At 43.8% G+C, this 27,966-nt stretch overlaps 1 protein-coding gene across 2 annotated transcripts; it reads right to left on the reverse strand.

Moving 5' to 3' along the window:
* Positions 1 to 273: 273 nt before the first annotated feature.
* On the reverse strand, positions 274 to 27,886 carry sptlc1 (serine palmitoyltransferase, long chain base subunit 1). 2 transcript variants are annotated; one of them, XR_001573514.3, is made up of 16 exons: positions 27,731 to 27,886; positions 23,621 to 23,728; positions 23,452 to 23,546; positions 21,494 to 21,587; positions 21,352 to 21,424; positions 21,024 to 21,156; positions 18,966 to 19,095; positions 18,788 to 18,877; positions 18,555 to 18,662; positions 18,366 to 18,461; positions 14,041 to 14,137; positions 13,887 to 13,941; positions 3,028 to 3,145; positions 2,618 to 2,691; positions 687 to 834; positions 405 to 540 (listed from the first exon to the last, which is right to left on the reverse strand). XR_001573514.3 is itself a non-coding variant. In XM_015966891.3 (15 exons), exons 1-15 carry the CDS (start codon positions 27,782 to 27,784, stop codon positions 744 to 746), a joined length of 1,416 nt encoding a protein of 471 aa, XP_015822377.1. In that variant the 5' UTR covers positions 27,785 to 27,886; the 3' UTR covers positions 274 to 743. The 2 variants fall into 2 exon arrangements, 1 of the variants encoding a protein (XP_015822377.1); XM_015966891.3 differs by having other exon boundaries at positions 274 to 834.
* Between the last annotated feature and the right edge of the window lie 80 nt (positions 27,887 to 27,966).

Raw genomic sequence — 27,966 nt, forward strand, 5'->3', positions numbered from 1 at the left:
GCTGGACTGCAGCAAACGTCCAATCAAATAATAATTGTCATCGTTTCTACACAAACACATTGAACTATTACGCTGACAGGAAATGATAAATGATCAAATCTATTAATTGTAAAACTATAAAATTCTAAAAAAAAAAAATAGACAACGATTTGGAGAATTTGTTTTGTTTTTTTAGAGTCTTTCCATTTTACAATTTCCACAGCACTTTGTTCAAACACTAATTTAATTTATTTTTATTGTTCTTACTGAAATGAAAACTCAAAAGACAAACTATTCAGAATCAGAAACTTTTATTGAAAGTCAGAAATGTACTGACCTCCAACAGAAGATCATTGGAATCAACAGAAAATCAGAATGAGTGGGTTCAGAGTTAGATTTGTGGTTTGTGCTAAATCTCAATGACACAACAAAAAACAAAAACAACAACAAAATGCCAGAGTACACAGCCCGTGCACTCTGCAGACATTTAACAAGCACAAAGACAGATCTTTGGTCAGAACTCGCTTTGGTCTGAGGAGGGCCCTCTGAAACATTCTGTCTCTATTGTTCCTCGACAAGAAAGAAAACAAACACAAACAGGACGAGTTCATTAGTTTTACATTTAAATAAGTAAAATATAAAACTATTCTGGAGTGCTGATATAAAAACATCTTTAGTGGTGGAGGAGAACATCTGTGTTTCCTCACATTAACCTTCACTGTAAACAGCTGCTCCTCTTCATCGGGGGCAAACATCACACATCATTAAAGGAAGATGGATGCTGCCTCTCTGATACAAGACACAGCCTTCTGGATGTCTTCATCCGTCTGTTTGATGGTCACCACCACTCGGATACTGAGACAAACAGGAGGGGGAATGTATTTTAGATTCACCCTGACACCATCCAGGTCACTGCTTCACCTTTTGACCTCCTCTTTCTCAGGGTTTCTAATCATTTAGACATCATCACATTGCTGGTGAATGACATTTTCAACTTAAATCTAATGAAAATTACTTAGTATGCAACATATTGTGAATGAAAGTGTCAAGACTATTAATAATTAAAGTAATGGGTACAATTCACTGATTGTTCCATACCTGACTTATTGTGTAGAAATCTGGGGAGCAACATTCAAAAACTACACACAACCCTTATTTATTTTACAGAAAAGAGCTCTGAGAATCATCAATTATAGTGGCTGTAGAGATCTATCGAACCCATTGTTTATTAAATATAAATTACTGAAATTTCATGATTTAAAAGACGGAAAAATCTTACAAACCATGTATAAAGCCAATTTAGGTACTCTGCCAACAAACATTCAGGGGATATTTGAAAAGAGAACTAGTAATTACACGCTGAAAGAAACTGATGTGTTTCCAAAACCTAGATTTAGAACTAAAATTAAGGGTGGAATATGTCTGTAAATGGTGTTAAATTATGGAATAACCTTAAAAGGGAAATTTAAAAAACTCTGTCACTTATTTTCAAATATGTACCAAACTGAGTGTACTAACTGATTATGAAAATGTAAATTAAATCAATGATCATGATCGCACTGGAATTTAGAACAGGAAAAAGTTTAAAATGAATCCGTATGTGTGTCTGACAACTGGAAATTGTATATAAATTGATTATTTCTTCTGGAAAAGGAGGCAGAAATTATAAGATTTTTTTCTTCATTCTGCTCCTTTTCGTTCAAATTTGATTTTTTGTTATGTATTTCTTATTGTTTATATGTTTTATTTTGAATGAAATAAAAAATAAAAAAGGCTAATTTTACTTTTAAACAGGAAGTCTACATCCATTACTGTTCCTTTCCCTATAACACTGGGTGAGGGTGTAAGGGACAGTCTGAGTCACGCCTAAAGTCTCCCATGATTAAACTGAGTATTTAGGTCTCTGCCATCTAGTCTATTTTAAAAACAAAACTGCATTTGGACTGTTATTTAACTTATTGATCATTGAACATTTGTTAAAGAAAACATTTCACAATAATGGAAAAATGCTTAGATAGGTCTCCTGTTAAAAATAAACACTTTTATAAAACCAGACTGAAGCAAAAGATGCACACAAATGAGGTCAACTAATAAAAAACACACAGCAGCAACAGTTTTGCAATCCGAATAGAACCCAGCAGTGAGTTGTCAAATGCTATCCGTTTTTTGTTCTTTTCTTAAACAGTTTTAGTAAAATATAGTTTTTCACCTGACATGTTTCAGCTAGTATCTCTAGCAGTCATTAGAGATCTCTGAATAGATCCATTCTCATAAACACACCTGCCAACACTTTTTACTCTGAGACGTTTAGATGTGGACGCATAAAGAAACAAACCAGCTAACAGATATGTTGATCCTGGTTTAATCATAAGGCCTGTGTCACACAGCTGCTCCCCTGATTTACCCGTCTGTGTCCCGAACCTCAAGTCTCACTCAAGCCTGTAGTCTTAGTTTTTGCAACTTAAATGTGACTCGAGTTACTTCTAGTTCAGAGTCTCATCAGTGACCTGCATGCCTCACCAATGTTTTTTAGAGACATGAGGGAAGAGCACTACTGAGCAATGCCAAGTTAGACATCCACGAACTAAAACAGCATAATACTGATGAAATAAAACACCTGATAGGGACAGCCTCTTACCTGGGAGGGGGGAGGAAGCGCTCCTCTTTTTCTAGATACCTGGCGACTGTCAAAGCAACATTTCTGTCTAAACACTGAAAGAGAAAACATAAAACCTGATGAGAAGAGAGTCCGGTCTCAGTCTGCCCCAGTAGTGAGTGAGGTAAATGGTAAAAAATGTTGTTTAAAAAAATACAATAAGTCACTTAACCGCCTACCAGATACTGGATCTGTTTACTCATGTAAAAACAGAATCTAGAACTGTAGTTCTGTGTCCAACAGCCTTCAGATTTAGAACAGTACAGGTCTAATGTCATGGTGGAGTCATTATAAACATGAATCCATTCATGAATATTATATTTGTTACTAGTCGCATCAGCAGCAGCATGTGACTCAGGCATACAGATCCATCTGAAACAGACCGGACTTACATAGTCAACAACAGAGCGGAGCCGTTGCAGGTCAGTGACTCTGGAGCCAGAACCTCTCTCCAACTGTAGATGAAGAGCTGGAGCAAACGACACTCCCACTACCTTCAGACTGGGGATTCTGTTGAACACAGTCAACACGTCACAAGTCTAAACCTGTTCCAGGTCAACACGTCACAAGTCTAAACCTGTTACAGGTCAACGCGTCACAGGTCTAAACCTGTTCCAGGTCAAGGCGTCACAGGTCTAAACCTGTTCCAGGTCAACACGTCACAAGTCTAAACCTGTTCCAGGTCAACACGTCACAGGTCTAAACCTGTTCCAGGTCAACGCGTCACAGGTCTAAACCTGTTCCAGGTCAACACGTCACAAGTCTAAACCTGTTACAGGTCAACACGTCACAAGTCTAAACCTGTTACAGGTCAACACGTCACAGGTCTAAACCCGTGACAGGTCAACACGTCACAGGTCTGAACCTGTGACAGGTCAACACGTCACAGGTCTAAACCCGTGACAGGCGAACATGTCACAGGTCTAAACCTGTTCCAGGTCAACACGTCACAAGTCTAAACCTGTTACAGGTCAACGCGTCACAGGTCTAAACCTGTTCCAGGTCAACACGTCACAGGTCTAAACCTGTTACAGGTCAACGCGTCACAGGTCTAAACCTGTTCCAGGTCAACACGTCACAGGTCTAAACCTGTTACAGGACAACACGTCACAAGTCTAAACCTGTTCCAGGTCAACACGTCACAAGTCTAAACCTGTTACAGGTCAACGCGTCACAGGTCTAAACCTGTTCCAGGTCAACGCGTCACAGGTCTAAACCTGTTCCAGGTCAACACGTCACAAGTCTAAACCTGTTCCAGGTCAACACGTCACAGGTCTAAACCTGTTCCAGGTCAACGCGTCACAGGTCTAAACCTGTTCCAGGTCAACACGTCACAAGTCTAAACCCGTTAGTTCAACACGTCACAAGTCTAAACCTGTTACAGGTCAACACGTCACAGGTCTAAACCCGTGACAGGTCAACACGTCACAGGTCTAAACCTGTGACAGGTCAACACATCACAGGTCTAAACCCGTGACAGGCGAACACGTCACAGGTCTAAACCTGTTACAGGACAACACGTCACAGGTCTAAACCTGTTACAGGTCAACATGTCACAGGTCTAAACCCGTGACAGGCGAACACGTCACAGGTCTAAACCTGTTACAGGTCAACATGTCACAGGTCTAAACCTGTTACAGGTCAACATGTCACAAGTCTAAACCTGTTACAGGACAACACGTCACAGGTCTAAACCTGTTACAGGTCAACATGTCACAGGTCTAAACCCGTGACAGGCGAACACGTCACAGGTCTAAACCTGTTACAGGACAACACGTCACAGGTCTAAACCTGTTACAGGTCAACATGTCACAAGTCTAAACCTGTTCCAGGTCAACACATCACAGGTCTAAACCCGTGACAGGCGAACATGTCACAAGTCTAAACCTGTTCCAGGTCAACATGTCACAAGTCTAAACCTGTTCCAGGTCAACACATCACAGGTCTAAACCCGTGACAGGCGAACACGTCACAGGTCTAAACCCGTTAGTTCAACACGTCACAAGTCTAAACCTGTTACAGGTCAACACGTCACAGGTCTAAACCCGTGACAGGTCAACACGTCACAGGTCTAAACCTATTACAGGACAACACGTCACAGGTCTAAACCTGTTACAGGTCAACATGTCACAGGTCTAAACTGTTACAGGCGAACACGTCACAGGTCTAAACCTGTTACAGGTCAACAAGTCACAGGCATAAACCCGTGACAGGCGAACACGTCACAGGTCTAAACCTATTGCAGGACAACACGTCACAGGTCTAAACCTGTTACAGGTCAACATGGCACAGGTCTAAACTGTTACAGGCGAACACGTCACAGGTCTAAACCTGTTACAGGTCAACAAGTCACAGGCCTAAACCCGTGACAGGCGAACACGTCACAGGTCTAAACCTGTTACAGGACAACACGTCACAGGTCTAAACCTGTTACGGGTCAACATGTCACAGGTCTAAACCCGTGACAGGTCAACACGTCACAGGTCTAAACCTGTGACAGGCGAACACGTCACAGGTCTAAACCCGTGACAGGCGAACACGTCACAGGTCTAAACCTGTTACAGGACAACACGTCACAGGTCTAAACCTGTTACAGGACAACACGTCACAGGTCTAAACCTGTTACAGGACAACACGTCACAGGTCTAAACCTGTTACAGGTCAACATGTCACAGGTCTAAACCTGTTACAGGTCAACACGTCACAGGTCTAAACCTGTGACAGGTCAACACGTCACAGGTCTAAACCCGTGACAGGCGAACACGTCACAGGTCTAAACCTGTTACAGGACAACACGTCACAGGTCTAAACCTGTTAAGGGTCAACATGTCACAGGTCTAAACCCGTGACAGGTCAACACGTCACAGGTCTAAACCTGTGACAGGTCAACGCGTCACAGGTCTAAACCCGTGACAGGCGAACACGTCACAGGTCCAAACCTGTTACAGGACAACACGTCACAGGTCTAAACCTGTTACAGGTCAACATGTCACAGGTCTAAACCTGTTACAGGCGAACACGTCACAGGTCTAAACCTGTTACAGGTCAACACGTCACAGGCCTAAACCCGTGACAGGCGAACACGTCACAGGTATAAACCCGTGACAGGCGAACACGTCACAGGTCTAAACCTGTTACAGGACAACACGTCACAGGTCTAAACCTGTTACAGGTCAACACGTCACAGGTCTAAACCCGTGACAGGCGAACACGTCACAGGTCTAAACCCGTTACAGGCGAACACGTCACAGGTCTAAACCTGTTACAGGACAACACGTCACAGGTCTAAACCTGTTACAGGACAAACACGTCACAGGTCTAAACCTGTTACAGGACAACACGTCACAGGTCTAAACCTGTTACAGGTCAACATGTCACAGGTCTAAACCTGTTACAGGTCAACATGTCACAGGTCTAAACCCGTTACAGGCGAACACGTCACAGGTCTAAACCTGTTACAGGACTACACGTCACAGGTCTAAACCTGTTACAGGTCAACATGTCACAGGTCTAAACCTGTTCCAGGTCAACACGTCACAGGTCTAAACCCGTGACAGGCGAACACGTCACAGGTCTAAACCTGTTACAGGACAACACGTCACAGGTCTAAACCTGTTACAGGACAACACGTCACAGGTCTAAACCTGTTACAGGTCAACATGTCACAAGTCTAAACCTGTTCCAGGTCAACACGTCACAGGTCTAAACCCGTGACAGGCGAACACGTCACAGGTCTAAACCTGTTACAGGACAACACGTCACAGGTCTAAACCTGTTACAGGTCAACGCGTCACAGGTCTAAACCTGTTCCAGGTCAACACGTCACAAGTCTAAACCTGTTACAGGTCAGCGCGTCACAGGTCTAAACCTGTTCCAGGTCAACACGTCACAGGTCTAAACCTGTTACAGGACAACACGTCACAGGTCTAAACCTGTTACAGGCGAACACGTCACAAGTCTAAACCTGTTCCAGGTCAACACGTCACAAGTCTAAACCTGTTACAGGTCAACGCGTCACAGGTCTAAACCTGTTCCAGGTCAACACGTCACAAGTCTAAACCTGTTCCAGGTCAACACGTCACAGGTCTAAACCTGTTCCAGGTCAACGCGTCACAGGTCTAAACCTGTTCCAGGTCAACACGTCACAAGTCTAAACCCGTTAGTTCAACACGTCACAAGTCTAAACCTGTTACAGGTCAACACGTCACAGGTCTAAACCCGTGACAGGTCAACACGTCCCAGGTCTAAACCTGTGACAGGTCAACACGTCACAGGTCTAAACCCGTGACAGGCGAACACGTCACAGGTCTAAACCTGTTACAGGACAACACGTCACAGGTCTAAACCTGTTACAGGACAACACGTCACAGGTCTAAACCTGTTACAGGTCAACATGTCACAGGTCTAAACCCGTGACAGGCGAACACGTCACAGGTCTAAACCTGTTACAGGTCAACATGTCACAGGTCTAAACCTGTTACGGGTCAACATGTCACAAGTCTAAACCTGTTACAGGACAACACGTCACAGGTCTAAACCTGTTACAGGTCAACATGTCACAGGTCTAAACCCGTGACAGGCGAACACGTCACAGGTCTAAACCTGTTACAGGACAACACGTCACAGGTCTAAACCTGTTACAGGTCAACATGTCACAAGTCTAAACCTGTTCCAGGTCAACACATCACAGGTCTAAACCCGTGACAGGCGAACATGTCACAAGCCTAAACCTGTTCCAGGTGAACATGTCACAAGTCTAAACCTGTTCCAGGTCAACACATCACAGGTCTAAACCCGTGACAGGCGAACACGTCACAGGTCTAAACCTGTTACAGGTCAACATGTCACAGGTCTAAACCCGTGACAGGCGAACACGTCACAGGTCTAAACCCGTGACAGGCGAACACGTCACAGGTCTAAATCTATTACAGGACAACACGTCACAGGTCTAAACCTGTTACAGGTCAACATGTCACAGGTCTAAACTGTTACAGGCGAACACGTCACAGGTCTAAACCTGCTACAGGTCAACAAGTCACAGGCCTAAACCCGTGACAGGCGAACACGTCACAGGTCTAAACCTGTTACAGGACAACACGTCACAGGTCTAAACCTGTTACGGGTCAACATGTCACAGGTCTAAACCCGTGACAGGTCAACACGTCACAGGTCTAAACCTGTGACAGGCGAACACGTCACAGGTCTAAACCCGTGACAGGCGAACACGTCACAGGTCTAAACCTGTTACAGGACAACACGTCACAGGTCTAAACCTGTTACAGGACAACACGTCACAGGTCTAAACCTGTTACAGGTCAACATGTCACAGGTCTAAACCTGTTACAGGTCAACACGTCACAGGTCTAAACCTGTGACAGGTCAACACGTCACAGGTCTAAACCCGTGACAGGCGAACACGTCACAGGTCTAAACCTGTTACAGGACAACACGTCACAGGTCTAAACCTGTTACGGGTCAACATGTCACAGGTCTAAACCCGTGACAGGTCAACACGTCACAGGTCTAAACCTGTGACAGGTCAACACGTCACAGGTCTAAACCCGTGACAGGCGAACACGTCACAGGTCCAAACCTGTTACAGGACAACACGTCACAGGTCTAAACCTGTTACAGGCGAACACGTCACAGGTCTAAACCTGTTACAGGTCAACACGTCACAGGCCTAAACCCGTGACAGGCGAACACGTCACAGGTCTAAACCCGTGACAGGCGAACACGTCACAGGTCTAAACCTGTTACAGGACAACACGTCACAGGTCTAAACCTGTTACAGGTCAATAGGGCTGCAACAAACGATTATTTGGATAATCGATTAATCGGATGGGGTCTCGACACGATTAATCGATTAATCGGATTACATGGGGAAATTTTTAAAAACTGCTAGGGAAACGTTATTTCTCTCCTTCCTTCACTTTATTTAACACAACATTATTAGAAAACAGTTCAATAGCAGAAAAACAACATGCCATCACCTAAATTGTCGTATAAGGTGTATAGACAGAGACCCTAAGCTACATCTATCTGTGACCTAAAATGCTTGGTCCAAGTTAAACAGCTTAAGGGCAATTCTCATCTGTTTTGTTTGATCTCATCTGTTGACATTTATTTTAAATGTAATTAAACATAGGCCGTGAATTAATCAAAATTGATCACTATTTCCAAAAATGACTGAAAAAATACCAAATAAAACAAAAGTAAATGAATGCCATCCTCCTTGCGATGATGCCCTGGGCAACTGCCATAAAGTCACATCAAGAAATGCTGCTGATCATTCCAATGATCCCAAATAGACTCACATTAGGCCACATGAAAGCAACTGAACCCAAAAATATATTAACCAGTATATAACTGCACTCTCACACAACACGCCTGCAGCAACAGTTAGGACTCCTCCCTCCCTTTTAAAAGCGTTTTTGCTTCTGAGGACATTGTGGTTGTAAAACCACATGCTAGTCTGGCCCCGGTGTGATCAACCAGTTTCTGCGGGAATGTGACGGCGGAACCAGGGCCAGATTAACACTTTGTTGTACCCTGGGCAACAATATTCAAGGGCTCCATCATCACGACCCAAAGATCACCATAATGTGGTCACATACAGAATATTTTACTGTAATATGCAGTAAATATACTCAATACTTGAATGCCTGACAACACGTAACCCGCCCAAAGTAACCTTTGACCCACCTCGTGTGGACTGACCAATGAGGAGAGGGTCTTAACTTGAGGCCCTCTCTTCATTGGTCAGTCTGCATGAGACTGACTCTCAACTGACGTTCAGTCGTAGGCAGCGAAGCGTCTCTGTGCAGCGCAAAAGCCCGGGTGGACAGTTTGTTTAATGTAGGGTGATCATATTTCCATTTCCAAACAAGAGGACAGGGGATCTGTGCCTATGACGTCACACTATGGCAACGCCACACAAACCATGTTGGGACCCATTTTTTGTAAGAACTAAATTAATATCAGATTCTGCCAATTAAAGGGCTCTAAAACAATTCATATGTAAATATTTTGCATATTTAATGCAAAATCTAATTTTTCTGCTTTAGTGCTGCAACAAGGTTTTATTAATAATAAATTATAATACCTTTTGTTTTACTACAGCATCGGTAAGCTTCCTGTGCACAGATTATTAAGGATGCTTGTTTCAGCTGTGAGATTAGACGATAGGATCAATGAAAAAATAAGTTGTCACACACTCCATGGAAACTTTCAGAGAATCCACAAATAGTGGCTTTCAAATGGTTTTGTTACTTTTTGCAAGTTTATAAAAGAAGCAGATGAGACAGCATGTCTGATAATTTAGTTTTTCATTTGATAATATTAGAACATGTCAGTAATGTCTGAGGGGCTTTTATAAACACCATATAACTAACACTACTGGAGAGGGCATGAATTACACAGAGGCTTCTGGGGAGCCCAGTTATTGGGGGGGTGGGGGGGGGGCATTTTGCCTTGGCCCCCAAAATGTCTTGAAACGGCCCTGGGTGTGTGACTGAGTTTTGAAGGTGATCTGAATTGTATCAGATGTATAAATATGACATGTGTATAACTTATTGTTTTTTACTGGTAAAAACGTGTAGTGGAGATAAATCTACCTACATTTTACTTTTCAACACTTTGTTTTGTTTTCTTGTTTTTATTGAACTATTTTCCTGTCCTGTCTGTCTCTCATCTTCCTGCATCTCCTCTTAATTCTCCAGAAAAACTGCTGCCTGGATTCTTACTTTTTCACCTCATCAGTTACTTTTAAACAGATCAAAGGGATCTTCTGACCATAAAGCGGAGAGCGCGTTTTCGATGCTGCGTGAGGTGAAATCACCGCAGCACAGGTGATGAGCTCCGCAGTAGCGCGCTTCAGGCACAAATAAGACAGAAAATAGAGAACATGTGCGGACATGAACGATCGTGTGCTAATTATAGTTTTTTGGTTGCGCCACTTTGAGAATGGACCGTGCGCTGGAAGCAGCTGCCTGGATCGCTGTGCAACAATGCGGAACCGGTTCGCAGCAGCGCAAGTATGCCGGCTCTCCCTCGCGCTGATCTGCCGCTACCGGCTCTCCCTCACGCTGATCTGCGGCTCTCCCTTGCGCTGATCTGCCGGCTCTCCCTCGCGCTGATCTGCGGCTCTCCCTCCCACTGATCTGCGGCTCTCCCTCGCGCTGATCTGACTTGCTCTGGTCTGCGCGCAACGGCGGGCGGGAAGGGGGGGGGGGCGCTTTTGGAAGAGTTGTGCGACACAACGAATCGATGACGCAATTCGTTGCCAACGCTTTTAGTAATCGATTTTCATCGAATTTATCGATTCGTTGTTGCAGCCCTACAGGTCAACACGTCACAGGTCTAAACCCGTGACAGGCGAACACGTCACAGGGCTAAACCTGTTACAGGACAACACGTCACAGGTCTAAACCTGTTACAGGTCAACATGTCACAGGTCTAAACCTGTTACAGGTCAACATGTCACAGGTCTAAACCTGTTACAGGTCAACATGTCACAGGTCTAAACCCGTTACAGGCGAACACGTCACAGGTCTAAACCTGTTACAGGACAACACGTCACAGGTCTAAACCTGTTACAGGTCAACATGTCACAGGTCTAAACCTGTTACAGGTCAACATGTCACAAGTCTAAACCTGTTCCAGGTCAACACGTCACAGGTCTAAACCTGTTACAGGACAACACGTCACAGGTCTAAACCTGTTACAGGTCAACATGTCACAAGTCTAAACCTGTTCCAGGTCAACACATCACAGGTCTAAACCCGTTACAGGCGAACACGTCACAGGTCTAAACCTGTTACAGGACAACAAGTCACAGGTCTAAACCTGTTCCAGGTCAACACATCACAGGTCTAAACCCGTGACAGGCGAACATGTCACAAGTCTAAACCTGTTCCAGGTCAACATGTCACAAGTCTAAACCTGTTCCAGGTCAACACATCACAGGTCTAAACCCGTGACAGGCGAACATGTCACAGGTCTACAGGGAGTGCAAAATTATTAGGCAAGTTGTATTTTTGAGGAATAATTGTATTATTGAACAACAACCATGTTCTCAATGAACCCAAAAAACTCATTAATATCAAAGCTGAATGGTTTTGGAAGTAGTTTTTAGTTTTAGCTATTTTAGGGGGATATCTGTGTGTGCAGGTGACTATTACTGTGCATAATAATTAGGCAACTTAAAAACAAATATATGCCCATTTCATTTATTTATTTTTACTAGTGAAACCAATATAACATCTCCACATTCACAAATATACATTTCTGACATTCAAAAACAATACAAAAACAAATAAGCGACCAATATAGCCACCTTTCTTTGCAAGGACACTCAAAAGCCTACCATCCATGGATTCTGTCAGTGTTTTGATCTGTTCACCATCAACATTGCGTGCAGCAGCAACCACAGCCTCCCAGACACTGTTCAGAGAGGTGTACTGTTTTCCCTCCTTGTAAATCTCACATTTGATGATGGACCACAGGTTCTCAATGGGGTTCAGATCAGGTGAACAAGGAGGCCATGTCATCAGTTTTTCTTCTTTTATACCCTTTCTTGCCAGCCACGCTGTGGAGTACTTGGACGCGTGTGATGGAGCATTGTCCTGCATGAAAATCATGTTTTTCTTGAAGGATGCAGACTTCTTCCTGTACCACTGCTTGAAGAAGGTGTCTTCCAGAAACTGGCAGTAGGACTGGGAGTTGAGCTTGACTCCATCATCAACCCGAAAAGGTCCCACAAGCTCATCTTTGATGATACCAGCCCAAACCAGTACTCCACCTCCACCTTGCTGGCGTCTGAGTCGGACTGGAGCTCTCTGCCCTTTACCAATCCTTCCACGCGCCCATCCATCTGGCCCATCAAGACTCACTCTCATTTCATCAGTCCATAAAACCTTAGAAAAATCAGTCTTGAGATATTTCTTGGCCCAGTCTTGACGTTTCAGCTTGTGTGTCTTGTTCAGTGGTGGTCGTCTTTCAGCCTTTCTTACCTTGGCCATGTCTCTGAGTATTGAACACCTTGTGCTTTTGGGCACTCCAGTGATGTTGCAGCTCTGAAATGTGGCCAAACTGGTGGCAAGTGGCATCTTGGCAGCTGCACGCTTGACTTTTCTCAGTTCGTGGGCAGTTATTTTGCGCCTTGGTTTGTCCACACGCTTCTTGCGACCCTGTTGACTATTTTGAATGAAACGTTTGATTGTTCGATGATCACGCTTCAGAAGCTTTGCAGTTTTAAGACTGCTGCATCCCTCTGCAAGATATCTCACTATTTTTGACCTTTCTGAGCCTGTCAAGTCCTTCTTTTGCCAAAGGAAAGGAAGTTGCCTAATAATTATGCACACCTGATATAGGGTGTTGATGTCATTAGACCACACCCCTTCTCATTACAGAGATGCACATCACCTAATATGCTTAATTGGTAGTAGGCTTTCGAGCCTACACAGCTTGGAGTAAGACAACATGCATGAAGAGGATGATGTGGACAAAATACTCATTTGCCTAATAATTCTGCACTCCCTGTAAACCTGTTACAGGTCAGCATGTCACAGGTCTAAACACAATATACAGTACAGGCCAAAATTTTGAACACACCTTCTCATTCTATGTGTTGTCTTTATTTTCATGACCATTCTCACTGAAGGCATCAAAACTATGAATGAACACATGTGGAGTTTTGTACTTAACCAAATAAGGTGAGATATCTGAAAACATGTTTTATATTCTATCTTCTTCAAAACAGCCACCCCTTGCTCTGATTACTGATTTGCATACTTTTGGCATTCTCTTGATGAGCTTCAAGAGGTACACCTTCAAGTCTGTTGGAAAACCATTCCAGGTGACTACCTCTTGAAGCTCATCGAAAGAATGCCAAGCATGTGCAAAGCAGTAATCAGAGTGATCACAGCAAAGGGTGGCTAACTGGTTTGAGTCATTTTTTAAATTTTATTTCCTTTTACCTTGAGTTTTTAGAAAGGTGCTTCAAATAAAATGTATTGTTATGTTATTATTATCATTATTATTATTACGTGTTGGTTTAGTTGTATATAGTACAGCCACAAACAGTTCTAACACATTTCAAATATGATCTCATGGCCAGATTAAATAGCTAAATAATCCACATCAGGCCCACAGGCCACAACTCACACCCTGTCTCTTTTAAATCAAATATTTAAAAATCTGTTTGTGTTTTACTGATACCACAATGCCAGTTTGGCACTGATAAACTTACCCTTGTAGAGCACTGTAAACATGCTCACACTTTTTTCTCAAGACAGTGAAAATATCTGCAGAACAAGAGACAGAAAAACCCATCTTCATCAGAAAATAACCCTCAGATCAACTTGAACATTATGCAGTATTCAAAGGACACAGCATTGAGGTACCTGGATCCTCCTCCATGATGTTCAGAGCCTCAATGGCTGCAGCAGCCAGCATCGGTGGCAAAGAGGCAGAGAAGCAGTATCCCTGTCCCGACAGACGCTGAAACAGACAAAAAAGCAGATTTCTATTTCTGTTGAAACTCGGAAACAAATAACTGGTTTATAAAACGGAAGTCATCCATCTACAGAATGTCCTGAAACAGCTGCTGAACACAATATGATTCAGTTCTCACCAGAATCACTTTGAGTAAGCCAAGAAATCTGTTGTAAAACCAGCTAATGGTACCAATTAACATGTCCACACGTGAAGACAGACATATTATACATGTTACACTGGATTATGGCTGACCCCCTAAGAAGAAGATTCTGGTTCCACAGAAGTTTTTTTAGACCTAATCAAGAGGTAAAATATGAAGTGACAACAATTGCAATTCCTCCCTCGTCCGCTAGGGGCTGGCTCCGGAAAGGAGCAGGTTCCCATGTTAAAATGCTAACTTCACAGAAGAAATAAACATGTTTACAGAATGGTTACGAAAACATTTTTGGTTTAATAAATCTAGTTTACTGTTGTGACAACTCTGGGGTGGTTGTAACTCACCTGTTTACATGTAATTAAAGCTTGAAATTACAAATACTTAGGTCAGGGGCGGATTTATCAATTTGGGGGCCCAAGGCGAACACAGACATGGGGCCCCTTACACTAAATTTTCGACAATCTTGCCTTTAACTGGATTTGCGAAACTCTCCCCTCTTCTGACATGAGTTATTTTCCCTTTTTATTAGTCCTCCTCTTTTTTTCCTGTACTTCCCTCCCTTTGAGTGCCTTCAATATTTGCTGTGCTTTCTTCTTCCTGTCAGTGCTCCTGTGCTTTAGCCTTAGTTTTTTTTCTATTTTCCATTTTAGTCTATGGTTTCCTCCCTTTAAACGTTTTCCATTGTCTTTCCTTTTCTGCTTCCTTTTGATGTTTACATCGAAAAACGACGTCACTTTCAGAAGTGAAGATAAAAGCTTTTATGAAGCATGATGCTTCTTTCTCTTATTGGAGCCACTAGGATAACTCAATTTCATGCTTAATGTTTTGACTATCACTTTGCGTTTGTTACGAACACTCCCGCCTCTCTTCTTCTTATTATTTGTGGTCTTATGGGACTTGGCAAACAACAATTTGGTGCATTACCGCCACCAACTGGATTGGAGTGGAATGACTACCAATCACTTCCTGTTTGTGCATCACCGTCTTAATAACCCTCTTATGACCATAATTATAACAGGGCCGCCTGGTATTTTTTAATCTTATGGCTGTAAAATTGTAATAAAAAGTGCAAAGTGTGTGTAACTCTTCTCCTTTTTTCAGAACAACCTCAGCTTTCAGTGTATGGTTTGTATTTCCAAACCACTTCAACAATTCATGAAAAGAAATGTGAAGCCACTTCTCCTCCAGCTTCATTGGCTGCCAGTCAACTTCAGGGTTCATTTCAAGATCCTGGTTCTGGTATACAGGGCCTTACATGGACAAGCACCATCTTACATTGGTGATCTTCTTAGTCCCTACACCCCCAGCAGGTCCCTGAGGTCCAGTGATCAAAGCCTACTGGTTGTGCAGCACACCAGGCTAAAGACCAAAGGTGACAGGTCATTTGCTGCTGTGGCCCCCAGACTCTGGACCTCTCTCTCCCTGAGCCTGAGATCAGTGGACTCAGTGGTCTCCTTCAAAAAGCAGCTGAAGACTCACTTGTTCAAGCTGGCTTTTGTATGACCTTCTTCACCCCTCTCTCTTTTTTCTGCTCTCCCCACCTATTCCACCTTCCTCAGGGTCCACTGATTTCCCTCTTTCCTATTCACTCTCTCTCTTTTTTAACATTTTTTCTTTTAAATCACAATTGCCTATTTTTTGCTCATTTTAAATATATTTTTAAACATTTTCTAAATGCTTTTTTATATATTTTTTTTGTTTATGTGAAGCGCCTCGTGATTTTTATCTTGAGGCGCTATAGAAATGATATTTTCTTCTTCTATTTAGAATTTATTTCTATTAAAGCCTTTAAAAATCAGCTTAAAAGTGAAAAAAAAAACGGATTTGAATTTTTTACAGTTATTACTGTAAAGGAACTTCAAAATGACTGGGCAAACAATTTAAACTTTGAACTGTAATGCATCTATTCTTAAAAAAGTGTGAACCTTGGTATCTTTTTTAGCAGTTTTTAAGACTTTATTTTTGTAAACTTTCAGACGTTTTTATTTGATGTGGTAGACCTTGAAGCAGTTTCTCTCCAGCTGCAGGCAGAGTCCTGCACACCTCACACCGCCATGGGGTGCTTCTCTGGCACACCGTGCACTGCTATACCAAAAGCTTTTGTTTTAGCAAAAATAATTATTTATTGTAAAAAGATAAATAATGCTGGAATGATGCTGAATCTTACAATTAGCAAATAGTTGAGGGTTGTTCAAATAAAAAAAAAAAATAAATAAAGACTGAACAAACGTTCATATCCTGGTTCACCGGAGATCTGTCCTTCTTCGTGGTCACTGTCTTCAGATATAAGCCTTCTGGGACACCTAACAGATCGTGTTGATTTTCTTTGAGGCATTTCCATAATTTCATGCTGGTTTTTATGCTGATTAGCTTCCCCGTTCCGTTATCCGCTTTCACCGCGGTGCTGCGCTCCGTTTCAATCAGGCTGTACAGCAGGATTTCCCCTCGTAGCAATATTTTCCCTATCTCTGATTGCTTCATGCTATAGATCGTTGGAAAGCTGCTTTTATGTACTTTTAGGAACCGTTGGAATTTCTTGGATCAGATCAGCCATTCAAAAGTTATAAACGTGAACATTTTGGATGACTCAGCACGTCTCTCAATCTGTGTTGTGATTCGTTGCGCTCAAAACAGGGAATCCCGGTGGCTACCGTAATGTATTGTATATGCACGAAAAGCCCCACTTTTAATCTTTTCAGCACTTTTGGAATTTTAATGATATCTTCAACGGTTCAGGAATTATGGTAATGAGAAATGTGCATGTCCAATCCCGTCTGCGGCCACAGGTTGGTAATAATGTTGTGGCGTTAACAGAGGGGTGCCGGTGGTCAGGGCTAGGGGGCCCCCCAACACATGGGGGCCCCAGGAGGCCGCCTACCTATGCCTAATGGTAAAACCGCCTCTGACTTAGGTGCATGTCTGTTAGGTAGCAGATGAGCTGTTAGCAGTAGCACCAGCAGCTTGCTCCACTGCTTACTAGTGATGGAAATTGCGGCTCTTTTTAGAGAGTCGGTTCTTTTGGCTCAGCTCACCAAAAAGAGCCGGCTCTTTCGGCTCCCAAGTGGCTCCTCAGATTTTCTGTTGCGTAGAGTACATTTATAACCAAAATAATGCTAAAATATATGTCAAATAATGTTTAAAAAAAGCAATATATCAAATATTTATCATTTCTATGGATTTAATAACTGAACACTTTAAGAAATCTCCACTTTCTGACTGCTGGCGCTCATTTTCTCACCGTCTTTGTCGCGCTCTCCTCCCTCTCGCTCGCCTTTTTCCTCCTCCTCATTCCCTCTCGTCTCCCTCCTCCCACATGTGCTCTGCTGTGTGTCTTTCTGAGTATGATCCTCCCTCTTCCCCGCCCCTACTGCTCTGTGTGTAGACAGTCTGGACACACAGTTACACATGTTGACCAATCGCCTGTAGCTTTCACCAAGGCAGGGGGGAAGGGGGGAGGGGACGGCTCCCGTCGTTCACTACTGCTTACTCCAGGGATTCCTCAGCTTCGGCCTCATGTTAAGTGATGGAGGCTGTAACCTGCCCTGTAATTTTGTCTTCTCCTTTACCTCTAAACTGTAATTCTATCTGTGTGTATTTTAATTGTGTTGTTATGTTGTTTTCATAACATGTCCTGATAATTGTAAAGCCCATTGAATTGCCTCTGTGTTGAAATGTGCTCTATAAATAACGCTGTCTTGCCTAGAAGGCAGAAGGTAGCAGAGTCGCTCATCTGCATTTTTCTGGCTAAATGCACCCTGATACATCTTCTGTTAGCTTAGTTAGCTCGTAGCTACATCATCTCGGAGTTTTTTGGGTGTCGATCATCTGCCCCCAGCCTCACAGCCCACTCTGAGCTCAATTTTTGTATTTTCCAGGAGTGACGAGTCGTGTGACATGGGCCAAGATGGCAGTGGTGGAAATCGACCACTGAGCTTCACTTCAGCTCTTCAGAAACCCACGGGTGATAGCGCAGAGGGTTCATCCATCTTATATGTACAGTCAATGGTCACAGTGAGTGAATGTTGGAATAATGGCCAGGTCTACACTAGTCAGCCCAGAACAGCTAATCATCACCTGATGGTCGATGACAAAGGAGCGTCCGCAGCAGAAGCCTCCAATAGAGGCCACAGCATTCTCCATGTTGGCACTGATCAGGTCAATGTCATCCATCTGCAGGAAGCACCAAAGTCTTGGTTGTTATCTCACACTCTCCCAGATCAAGACTAGATGAACCCAGCTCATGTCGGACAACAGAGTACTCACATTGACCCCAAAGTGCTCTGTGACTCCTTTACCATGTTCTCCCAGCACACCAAACGACAAGCTCTCCTCCAGAAAGATCCGCACTTTATACTTATACTTGAGCTTCACCTGCAGGTAAGCAGCAGTCAGAAAACCATGTACTTTAGATGGTGTTTTCACTAATGAGGAGCAACTAGTGTGATATGTGCATCCCAGACTCTCCACAGAGAAAAGACTCAAAGAGCAGAACTTACCAGGTCAGGTAATGGACACACGTCTGAGGTGTTCATGTAGAGTCCCTCAACCACTATAAACTTCCTCGTCACACGAGCTTTACGAGGATTCTGAAACAAACACAAAACAAGCTGTGAGGGTCAGAGAGTTTACAGATAAAGTACTCATAAAGGGTCCAGACTGTCACACAGAACCAACCTTCTGGTCCTCCAGCTCCTGCTCCTTTAGCAGCCGCTCCAGATCCTCCATATCATTGTGTTTGAAGTACTTGATGAAGCTACGAGATGCCTGGAGACCTTTCTGGATGGAGAAACAGGCTGCTTCATCTCTGGACACAAACACAATGAGACAAATCTTGTGAAACATGACAGTCACGTTCAGTGCAGGCAGCAGAGAGCTGATGAGCCCAGAAGCACACCTGGGGATGTCTCCCAACACAGCTGGTTTTTAAACTGCAGCTTTATCACGCCATTTTCAAAAAATTCAGAAGGAAGGAGCACCACAATTTAGTGAAAGACAAAAATAGAAAATACGGACATTAAACACAAGAGGAACAGGATAAGCTAATAAGGTGCCTTATGAGATAGGAATAGGACAGAATATACTTTATTAATCCCACAGTGGGGAAAGTCTCTTGCTACAGCAGCACACACACTTAGAGAAAAGGAAGAACAAATAATAACAAGATTACAGATAAACACACTATGGCAATAACAAGTAGAAGGGAAGATCTTTCATTTTCTGTGTCATTGAAAAGGTGGATTAAGTCTGTGTTGCTTAGTTGTTATTTCACTGCTGGCCCACCATCTAAGGCGGGGCTATTCGTTTCCAGGCCTGGAGGGCCGGTATCCAGCTTGTTTTAGGCCCTGTCCACACGTAGCCGGGGATCTGCCAAAATGTAGATATTTTTCTACGTTTTGGCCTGTCATCCACACGAAAACTGAGTTTTTTCACACAAAAACGGATCTTTTTAAAAACTCCGGCCAAAGTGAAGATCTGCGTTTTCTCCGTTTTGGGTGTCTGCGTGTGGCCAGACAAAACCGGAGTTTTAAGGTCCGCAACGTCACTTTCCGCGACAAAAAAATGCTGACATCACGTGTGCGACCTGTGTTTACACTAGCCGACAGCATGGATGCCCTCAGAGCTGCGCTCGCTTTATCAGTTGTCCAAGCGCTTTCTGCTTGTTTGTTTTTGCAAGCGGCATTACTGCTCCTTGCGGAAGACCACAGGCGAAGGACGAGGTTAAGAACGGGGGAAGTACTGCCGCCTACAGGTCTGGCATGTCCTTAACAACGTATTTATCCGGGTACGTGTGGACAGAGTTTTTGTTTAAAACGAGGTGGTGTGGATGCAAGTTTTTGGAAGGGCGGACATTCGTTTTTTTTTTAAACCCAGCTACGTGTGGACTAGGCCTTAGTGGTTTCTCTGCCCCAGCACACTTGATTGATTCAGTGGCTGAATCACCTGTGCAGCAGCTCATCAGGCTCTGCAGAAACCTGTTAATTACCTGCTGATTGAAGTCAGGTGTGTTGAAGCAGAGTTAAAACTAAAACCTGCCGGAGTCCGGCCCTCCAGGCCCAGAACCGAAGGCCCCTGATCTAAGGCAGTGCTTCTCAACCCTGATCCTCAGGGCCCCACTGTCCTGTTTTCCACGTTACCCTTTCAAACACCAGTGTTTCCCTGCTGCCACGCACCTGACTCAAATGAATGATTAACAGGCATCTGCAACACTTGATGTCCAGAGGAGGCGATGCAAATATGCAAATCAGGTGTGCTGAAGCAGAGACATGCAGGACAGTGGGACCTGAGGAGCAGGGTTGGGGAACACTGATCTAAGGTGTCTGAAGAAGTCCTGGTCAGTCTCTTAGAACAGAGCTTTTTCTGCATCCAGCCTGAAATAAACCGACTTCGTATTATAACTGATTTATCTGCCAGGTTCACATTTTCCTATAATTGTGTTGCATTTGTCTGGTTTTTAAAACCCAGTTTAATCGTTTATTATGTCTGGATTTATGCCTTCATGAGTTAATCATCTAAATTTTATATAGAAGCTCATCAGCTCCGCTTCTGTTGTTTCCGCCTCTGATTCTGCATGCCGTGGGTCAAAAGAGTACCACATGACAAAGCTGGGCAGCGTGAACCGCATTTATATTTACCCATTTTTGGAATTGCTGAAATTTTTTATCCTCCCAAGGATGTCGGTATTTCTCCTTCAACAAGTAGAAAATTACAACAGTTTAACCGCCCAACACTCACACAAAGATGATGTCGCCCCTCTTGGAGTAGGCAGGGATTGCACTGGCTATGGTGGCAAAGCCATATGAGTAGATGATGGCCTCTTCTGTCTTCATGAATGCAGCCAGACGGCTCTCCAGCTCCAGGTGAACATCTAGGAAGCAGAAACCACACAAAACACTTTAAAATCCAACATGAGGATGACTAGATCCACTGCAACAGAGCACCAACATCATCGAGCTGATCAGAGGGGCAAACATTGCACAGGGCTTGCCAGAAGGCCTCTCGGACCGGAGCTTTAAAATCTATTCTAGTTGATGAAGCACCAGATGCAGCCGAGTCTACTCACCAAAGGTCCCGTAGAATCCCCGTGGACCACAGGTACCAACACCATACTTTTTTAGCGAGGCCAGAGCTTTCTCCTGTAACACAGAAACAAAGCTTATGAACTTGTTCAGTGGTGAGGAAAAGCGTTGGAGGGGAGTTGAGACCTTAACGCGCTCGTTGTCCAGCAGACCCAGGAAGTTGAAAGAAGCAAAGTTCACACACTCCTTTCCATTGATGATGATTTTATGGCTGGGAGGTCTGAAATGAAAACTCAACTTAGCATTTATGTAGCTGAAGAATCACAGCTGTGGTGTTTTTTTAACAGGAAAACATTCACAACATGCATCTAGCTCTTTCTAGAGAACTAGCAATAAGTTAACACGCTAACTGACCTGTTAGCACCACGTTTGTAAATAAAATAAACAGTCAAAGTCATTTTAGGTCAGATGAACTAGGGACTTTCTGTCTTAACAATTTCCTGTCTAGACCAGAACCAGCAGTGTCTGTTCTTAGCTACGGCACATGAACACTTATCTTCTGTACAAAACCTTTTTAATTAGCAGCAAACTGAAACCAAAGTTCTCTGAGAACTTAAACACAATTAAAATGAATCCAGTTGCATTGTTAAAACTCAACCGGTTAAAACATCAACCAGGGACACTCTGAGGAACAAACCATCATACAACCTCCAGTTGAATGAGGAAATCCCGTTTTCCTATGATAGGAATCACTGGCTAAACTGCTTGTACTCCTGTCTGCTCCTATCTCTGAGTCTTATGTGGAGATGAAGACCTGGCTTGTTTTTGTATCCACCAGATCTACTGTAGCATGTGCTTGGTGACATGTCATTTCTGCTGCAACCACTGTGAGATTGCCTGTCCCTAGATTATATTCTGGATTACCTAAACATTTATAGCAGGGGGCACCAGCCTGGGGGCACCATGTTGCCCCCAGACACCAGGCTTGTGACCCACAGGCTTTTGTTCAAATAGCATAAGTGTAAAATTACATAAAAAATGTCTGCTACCATCTTTTATAATCACAAAGGCATTAATATAAATTAAAAAACTACACATTTCTTTAAAAAAACATTAAAATATGTTTATTATACATGAAGTTTAGCTTAAGTCTGATCTATTCCAGTTCAAAGGTCACCATTATATCAACCTCGTAGCCCTTGCATGGCTCAATAATTGTGAAGTAGCTCTCAGCTTCACTAAGTTTGGTTACCCCTGATCTATAGCAATGTGTATTAACTATGATTCATGCGACCAGAAGCTTCTCCACATCAATAAAGCCTGCAGAACTGGGAAAGCTACTCTGTTTATCTGTTCATCTCCACGGCCGAGGTACCAGTGCACGTGCTTTACGTAACACGGTAGTTGGAACTTCCAGAAATAGATTTACGTTGTGAGTCGTGCCATGTCTCCACCTCAACTTTTCTCCAGAGCACGTCCATATAAGGGAGCGTGCCGTCATTGATTAGCACAACCATTTTCAAAAGATACTTTGCAACCTTTTCATATTTTCTTGAGTCAGTATGTGCTAAAACAGTGGTCCTCAATAGGCGGCCTCTTTGAGGCCCCCGAACCCCATGCCCCCCCACCCCCACCCAGGACGACGGGTGAACGGGAGGTGTGCTGTCATTTAGAGGGCTGGTGTGATGAACAGCCAGCAGCAACGTGAGAGCAGCAAAGCAATTTTACAACACAAAGTAGGACACAATTATACTCAACTGTTAGCCTGACCAGCCAGCCCCATGCTTCCTTAGCGGACGGACGAGTCTGGCAGGCCAGGTTACTCAGCTGTAGCACTTTTATTTCAAAGTAGTGCATGTAACTGCTACTTCTGCTCAATATCAAATTAAAAACTTTCCATTAAATAAATTTGAGCAGTTGAAAGTTTTTCTTGACTTGGGTCACGGCTTGTCATTAAATGGGTCTCAAACCCAGACCAGTTGAGATCTGATCTCATCTCGAGGAGCTGATGGGACCCTGGTGTCAGAAGGTATGTAGTCTAAATAACAACATCTGGACCAAGGATGATAAACTTCTCCATCATGATCATAAATACTTCAACTGCATGTGAGGTGGATTGGTTACTCTACATAAGGGTATTTTACCCTGTGACAACATCATAGGTGATGGCAGGGTGCTCTTTGGAGACTGGAGGAACCAGAGGCTCTGGCTGCCATTCCTCAATCAGGTCCTCCTTTTCCTGAAAGAGAAAAACACGTCAGCTGATTGGTGGACCAAAAGCCTGAAGACCAGAGAAATCTGTGCTAAGTTTACCTTCTCTGTTAGTTTGTAGGTCTCAGGAAGTTTGTAGGTCTTAGAGAACAGAAGCCGAATGATCCACAGTATTAGAATTCCCTCCAGAATCAGATGGTATGCAGGAGCCTGGAGCAGAAAGGTCAGCAGGAGAGTGGTGGTTTAGGTAGGCTGAAAGATCGGCAGAACGGACCTCTGCATGCCCCCTCAACACCTTACCCTCATCTTTGTTTAAAAGTGCTTTTCTGTCCATCGGTCCCAGCGTGCTCTCTATAATTAATGCTTCTCTGGTTTCTGGTCAGGCCCCTACTTACTTTAAGAACGCTGTAATCCACCCGCTTCTTAAAAAACAAGTTTTGACCCCTCTCTCCATAGCAGCTTCAGACCCATCTCTAAACTTCCGTTCATCTCCAAGTTTTGGAAAAGGTTGTGGCTAAACAGCTCACAGCTGCTCTTGATGAACATAACATCTATGATAGTTTCCGGTCAGGTTACCGTAGAACTCACTCTACTGAAACAGCTCTTCTTAGGGTCTCTAATGACCTTCTGACCCACAGTGATGCAGGGGTCCTGCTGGACCTGACTGCAGCCTTTGACACCGTTGACCATCACTGTCTACTGGAGAGGCTGAGAGACTGGGTAGGCCGATCAGGATCTGCTCTGGAGTGGTTCTCCTTTTATCTGTCTGAATGTTCCCTCTCTGTGGCGGTCTCCAAGTTTAGGTCCTCCTCTACCTCACATAACCATGGTGTCCCACAAGGTTCTGTGCTGGGGCCTCTGCTCTTCCTCCTCTATCTGCTTCCTCTTCAGCACATCCTGAGCTCCTTCAAAGGAATCTCCTACCATCTTTATGCAGATGACATCCAACTGTACATCTCCTTTAAGCCCCATGAGATGTCTAAGCTGCAGCTGTTACACACCTGCTTAGATTCTATCAAAACCTGGATGGCTGGGAGCTTTCTTCAGCTGAATGAAGATAAGACTGAGATCCTCATCTGTGCCCCAGACAAGCTGGTTCCCAAAGTCAGAGACTCTCTTGGTCAGCTTGCTTCTCACACCAAACCTTCTGTCAGGAATCTTGGCGTGACCTTTGACCCAGCTCTCACCCTGGATTCTCATGTCAGTTCTCTAGTTCGCTCTTCCTTCTTCCATTTCAGGAACATTGCTAAGCTGAGTCCCATTCTGTCCTGCTCCGAACTTGAGACAGTTATCCACACCTTCATCTCCTCACGCTTAGACTACTGTAACTCTCTTTTCACGTGTCTGAGCAAAACCTCCCTAACGGTCTACAGGTGGTTCAGAATGCCTGTGCTCGGCTTCTGACCAAGTCCTCCAAACACACCCACATCACCCCGCTTCTCCTCCAGCTTCACTGGCTGCCAGTCAACTTCAGGGTTCATTTCAAGATCCTGGTTCTGGGGTCATTTATCAAACATTGCGTAGAATCCTTACTAAACCCGTAGTTAAGCTCAGCAAAAAAAATGTACTTACGCCAAGGAGGTTTGTGATCGATCAAGCATGGAGTACGCACAGCTGAACGCAATCTCCGCTTCATAAATCGGAAACTATCTAGAAAGGTTCTCAGCTGCATTTTAGTCACATCCCGCCCTCACCACGCCCACTTACTGCCATAAATAGTCAATGCAAAGTGCCTTGTGGACCTCATGCATATACATAAGCAGGCTGTTGCAGCGCTCCGCCGATGACATGACAACCGTAGATCAAGGCAGATCAAGGAAGCACAATTTCACAGAATCAGAAATTGAGGTACTTGTGGATGAGGTGGAGAAATGAAAGGAAGTGCTTTTGCAAAAACAAATAAGAGGAAATCCATGGAGTGGCACAGCGTTGCTGAAGCCGTCAATGTTGTGAATTCGTCAGAGAGATCTGTGGTAGATATAAAAAAATTGTCCAATCGGGATTCGATCCCCAGACTCCCAGGTGAAAGTCATGCGCGCTACCCAGTCATCCAAACAGAGATCTCCCTTGTACAGGTAGCCAGGGCGCATGATCAATCGAATCACAGTGACACGACACACACACTGTCACAGACGCATGACATTCTGTCTTAATCTGTCCCCCTGCTGATATTCTGCATTCCGTATTCTGCGCTTCAGGCTGTGTGTATGTGTGTGCGTGCATGTGTGTGTGTATGTGCGTGTGTGCGTGTGGGGGGTCTTGTTCTGTGTGAAAACGAAGCAGTACAAGTGATAATGCTGCAGGATTTCATAATTTTATCATTCTCAGCAGCAGTACTGCAGGTGCTCTCCATGTCCAAAATGTGCATAAGCCAGGTCCTTAGTCAACTTAAAGTTGCGCACATTTTTCCGCTAAATTGTCTTTCATAAATCCCAAAGTTTGCGTGGAAAGTTGCTTACGCAGTTTTCCAACCCCGTTTTGTGCGTAAGCAAGCTTGACAAAAAGGGCCCCAGGTCTATAGGGCCTTACATGGACAAGCACCATCATACATTGGTGATCTAAGACTCTACACCCCCAGCAGGTCCCTGAGGTCCAGTGATTAAAGCCTACTGGTTGTGCAACACCAGGCTAAAGACCAAAGGTGACAGATCATTTGCTGCTGTGGCCCCCAGACTCTGGAACTCTCTCCCCCTGAGCCTGACATCAGTGGACTCGGTGGTCTCCTTTAAAAAGCAGCTGAAAACTCACCTGTTCAAGCTGGTTTTTGCATGACCTTCATCACCACCCTCTCCTTATTTTGCATTTATTCCGCTTTTCACAGGATCCCCTGATCCACTAATTTCCCTCTTTCCTGTTTCTATTTCTGTCTCTTAATTTTTTATTCACAGTTTAATTTTTTTCTCATTTTAAATACATTTTTAAATCTTTTTTATGTATATTTTAAATTTTTTTGTATTTGTGAAATGTCTCATGATTTCTATCTTGAGAGGCGCTTTATAAAAGATCCTATTCTTTCTTTCTTACACAATCACTCACACCTAGGGATGATTTAGAGCCCCGCACCAACCTAAACATGCATGTTTTTGGTCTGTAAGGGGAAACTAGAGCACCTGGAGAGCATGGAGAGACCTTGCTAACTTTGTGCAGGAAGCTTGTAGCCTGGAATTGAACTTGCAACTTTCTAACGGTTAGGCAGCAGCTATAAAGTGCACCACCATGTAGCCAAATTTCAAATCAATATTACATAAAAAGAGATGGGCAGATAGATGAGTTAGTGATACAATCCGACGGGCTTTCCTGACTGTTAGCAGGTCTGGGTCCACTGGAGACAAGAAATAAAACCATGTTCTATAAAATCCAAACATCTGAAGGCAGAAACAATTGTGCTTCAAGTCAAGCGCCATAAGCTGGTGGAAACAACAGGGACGGGGTGGAATACCTTGACTAGACCTTCTAGCAGCAGGTGTTTCAGAATCAGAATGAATGAAGTTTGCTGCCAAGTCAGTTTTTACACTCACAAGGACTTTGTTTTGTTGCAGGGGACGAGCAGTCAACATACAACATAAAACACACACACACACACACACACACACACACACACACACACACACACACACACACACACACACACACACACACGTGTATGGACGTACTTAGAGCGCTACTGAAGGGCCCTCACTCCTGTGCTGTTCCTAAAGTCCTTGAGTTTAAGCTGTTCTCTTTATCAGCTGATAATTTAGAAGCCACCTCCTCCTTCCTCTTCTGTCATCCAGGTGTCCAGGCTCCTCAGATTTAAAGAGACAGTACTCCTCAACATTCATGATGCCAGCCTGAAGTAAAATCAAACGCGAACACATATTTCAGTGGTACGTGAGGCTGAAACGAGCTACGGACGGATCAGATGACAGCTTCAAAGCAGACCGCTAAGTATTCATTTGTCTCATTTCTCCTCTCATTTTCTCACATGAAAGCACCAGATGTACTGAAGCCTTCCTCCTCCCACCCCAGTTCGGACCTGTTTGCATCCAGAGATCATACTCCGGGGTTAGGACCATCGGACAAGTTGGACATGTCAGATGAGTTATAACAGTCTCACAAGCACCTTCCGGTGATAAACTCCACCTCTGAACGGCTCGGTTTAGTAGGTGTACCGCTTTGTTGAAGTTCTAATGGAACCATGACTCGCTGGGAGGCGAAACACAGAAATATTACCTCATAAAAGGCTTGAACCATCTCCACCAAGACCCACTGTTGTCCGGATGCCATGTTGTTTCACTCACTTCCTGAAACGTCTTCTTTCTCTTCTTCTCTGCCAGTGTTTCTGACGTGGAAAACGCCGCCATATTGGTAAGGTACATTTGTCAGAGCCGTGACTGTGTCTTTTGGTGTCTTTCAATATGGCTTATTAAAGCATAATAATAGCAATAATATTCTACAAACAAGACTGA

The sequence above is a fragment of the Nothobranchius furzeri genome, chromosome 6 (assembly GCF_043380555.1).
Source record: "Nothobranchius furzeri strain GRZ-AD chromosome 6, NfurGRZ-RIMD1, whole genome shotgun sequence".
Lineage (NCBI taxonomy): Eukaryota > Metazoa > Chordata > Actinopteri > Cyprinodontiformes > Nothobranchiidae > Nothobranchius > Nothobranchius furzeri.

Coding starts and splice junctions, on each gene's coding strand:
- sptlc1 (XM_015966891.3), bottom strand. CDS start 27,784: ATGGCATCCGGACAACAGTGGGTCTTGGTGGAGATGGTTCAAGCCTTT. Junction 23,729..27,730: donor TGGTTCAAGCCTTTTATGAG/GTAATATTTCTG, acceptor TTTCTGCTCCAG/GCTCCTGCATACCATCTGAT. Junction 3,146..13,886: donor GTTTACAGTGCTCTACAAGG/GTAAGTTTATCA, acceptor TGTGTTCAACAG/AATCCCCAGTCTGAAGGTAG.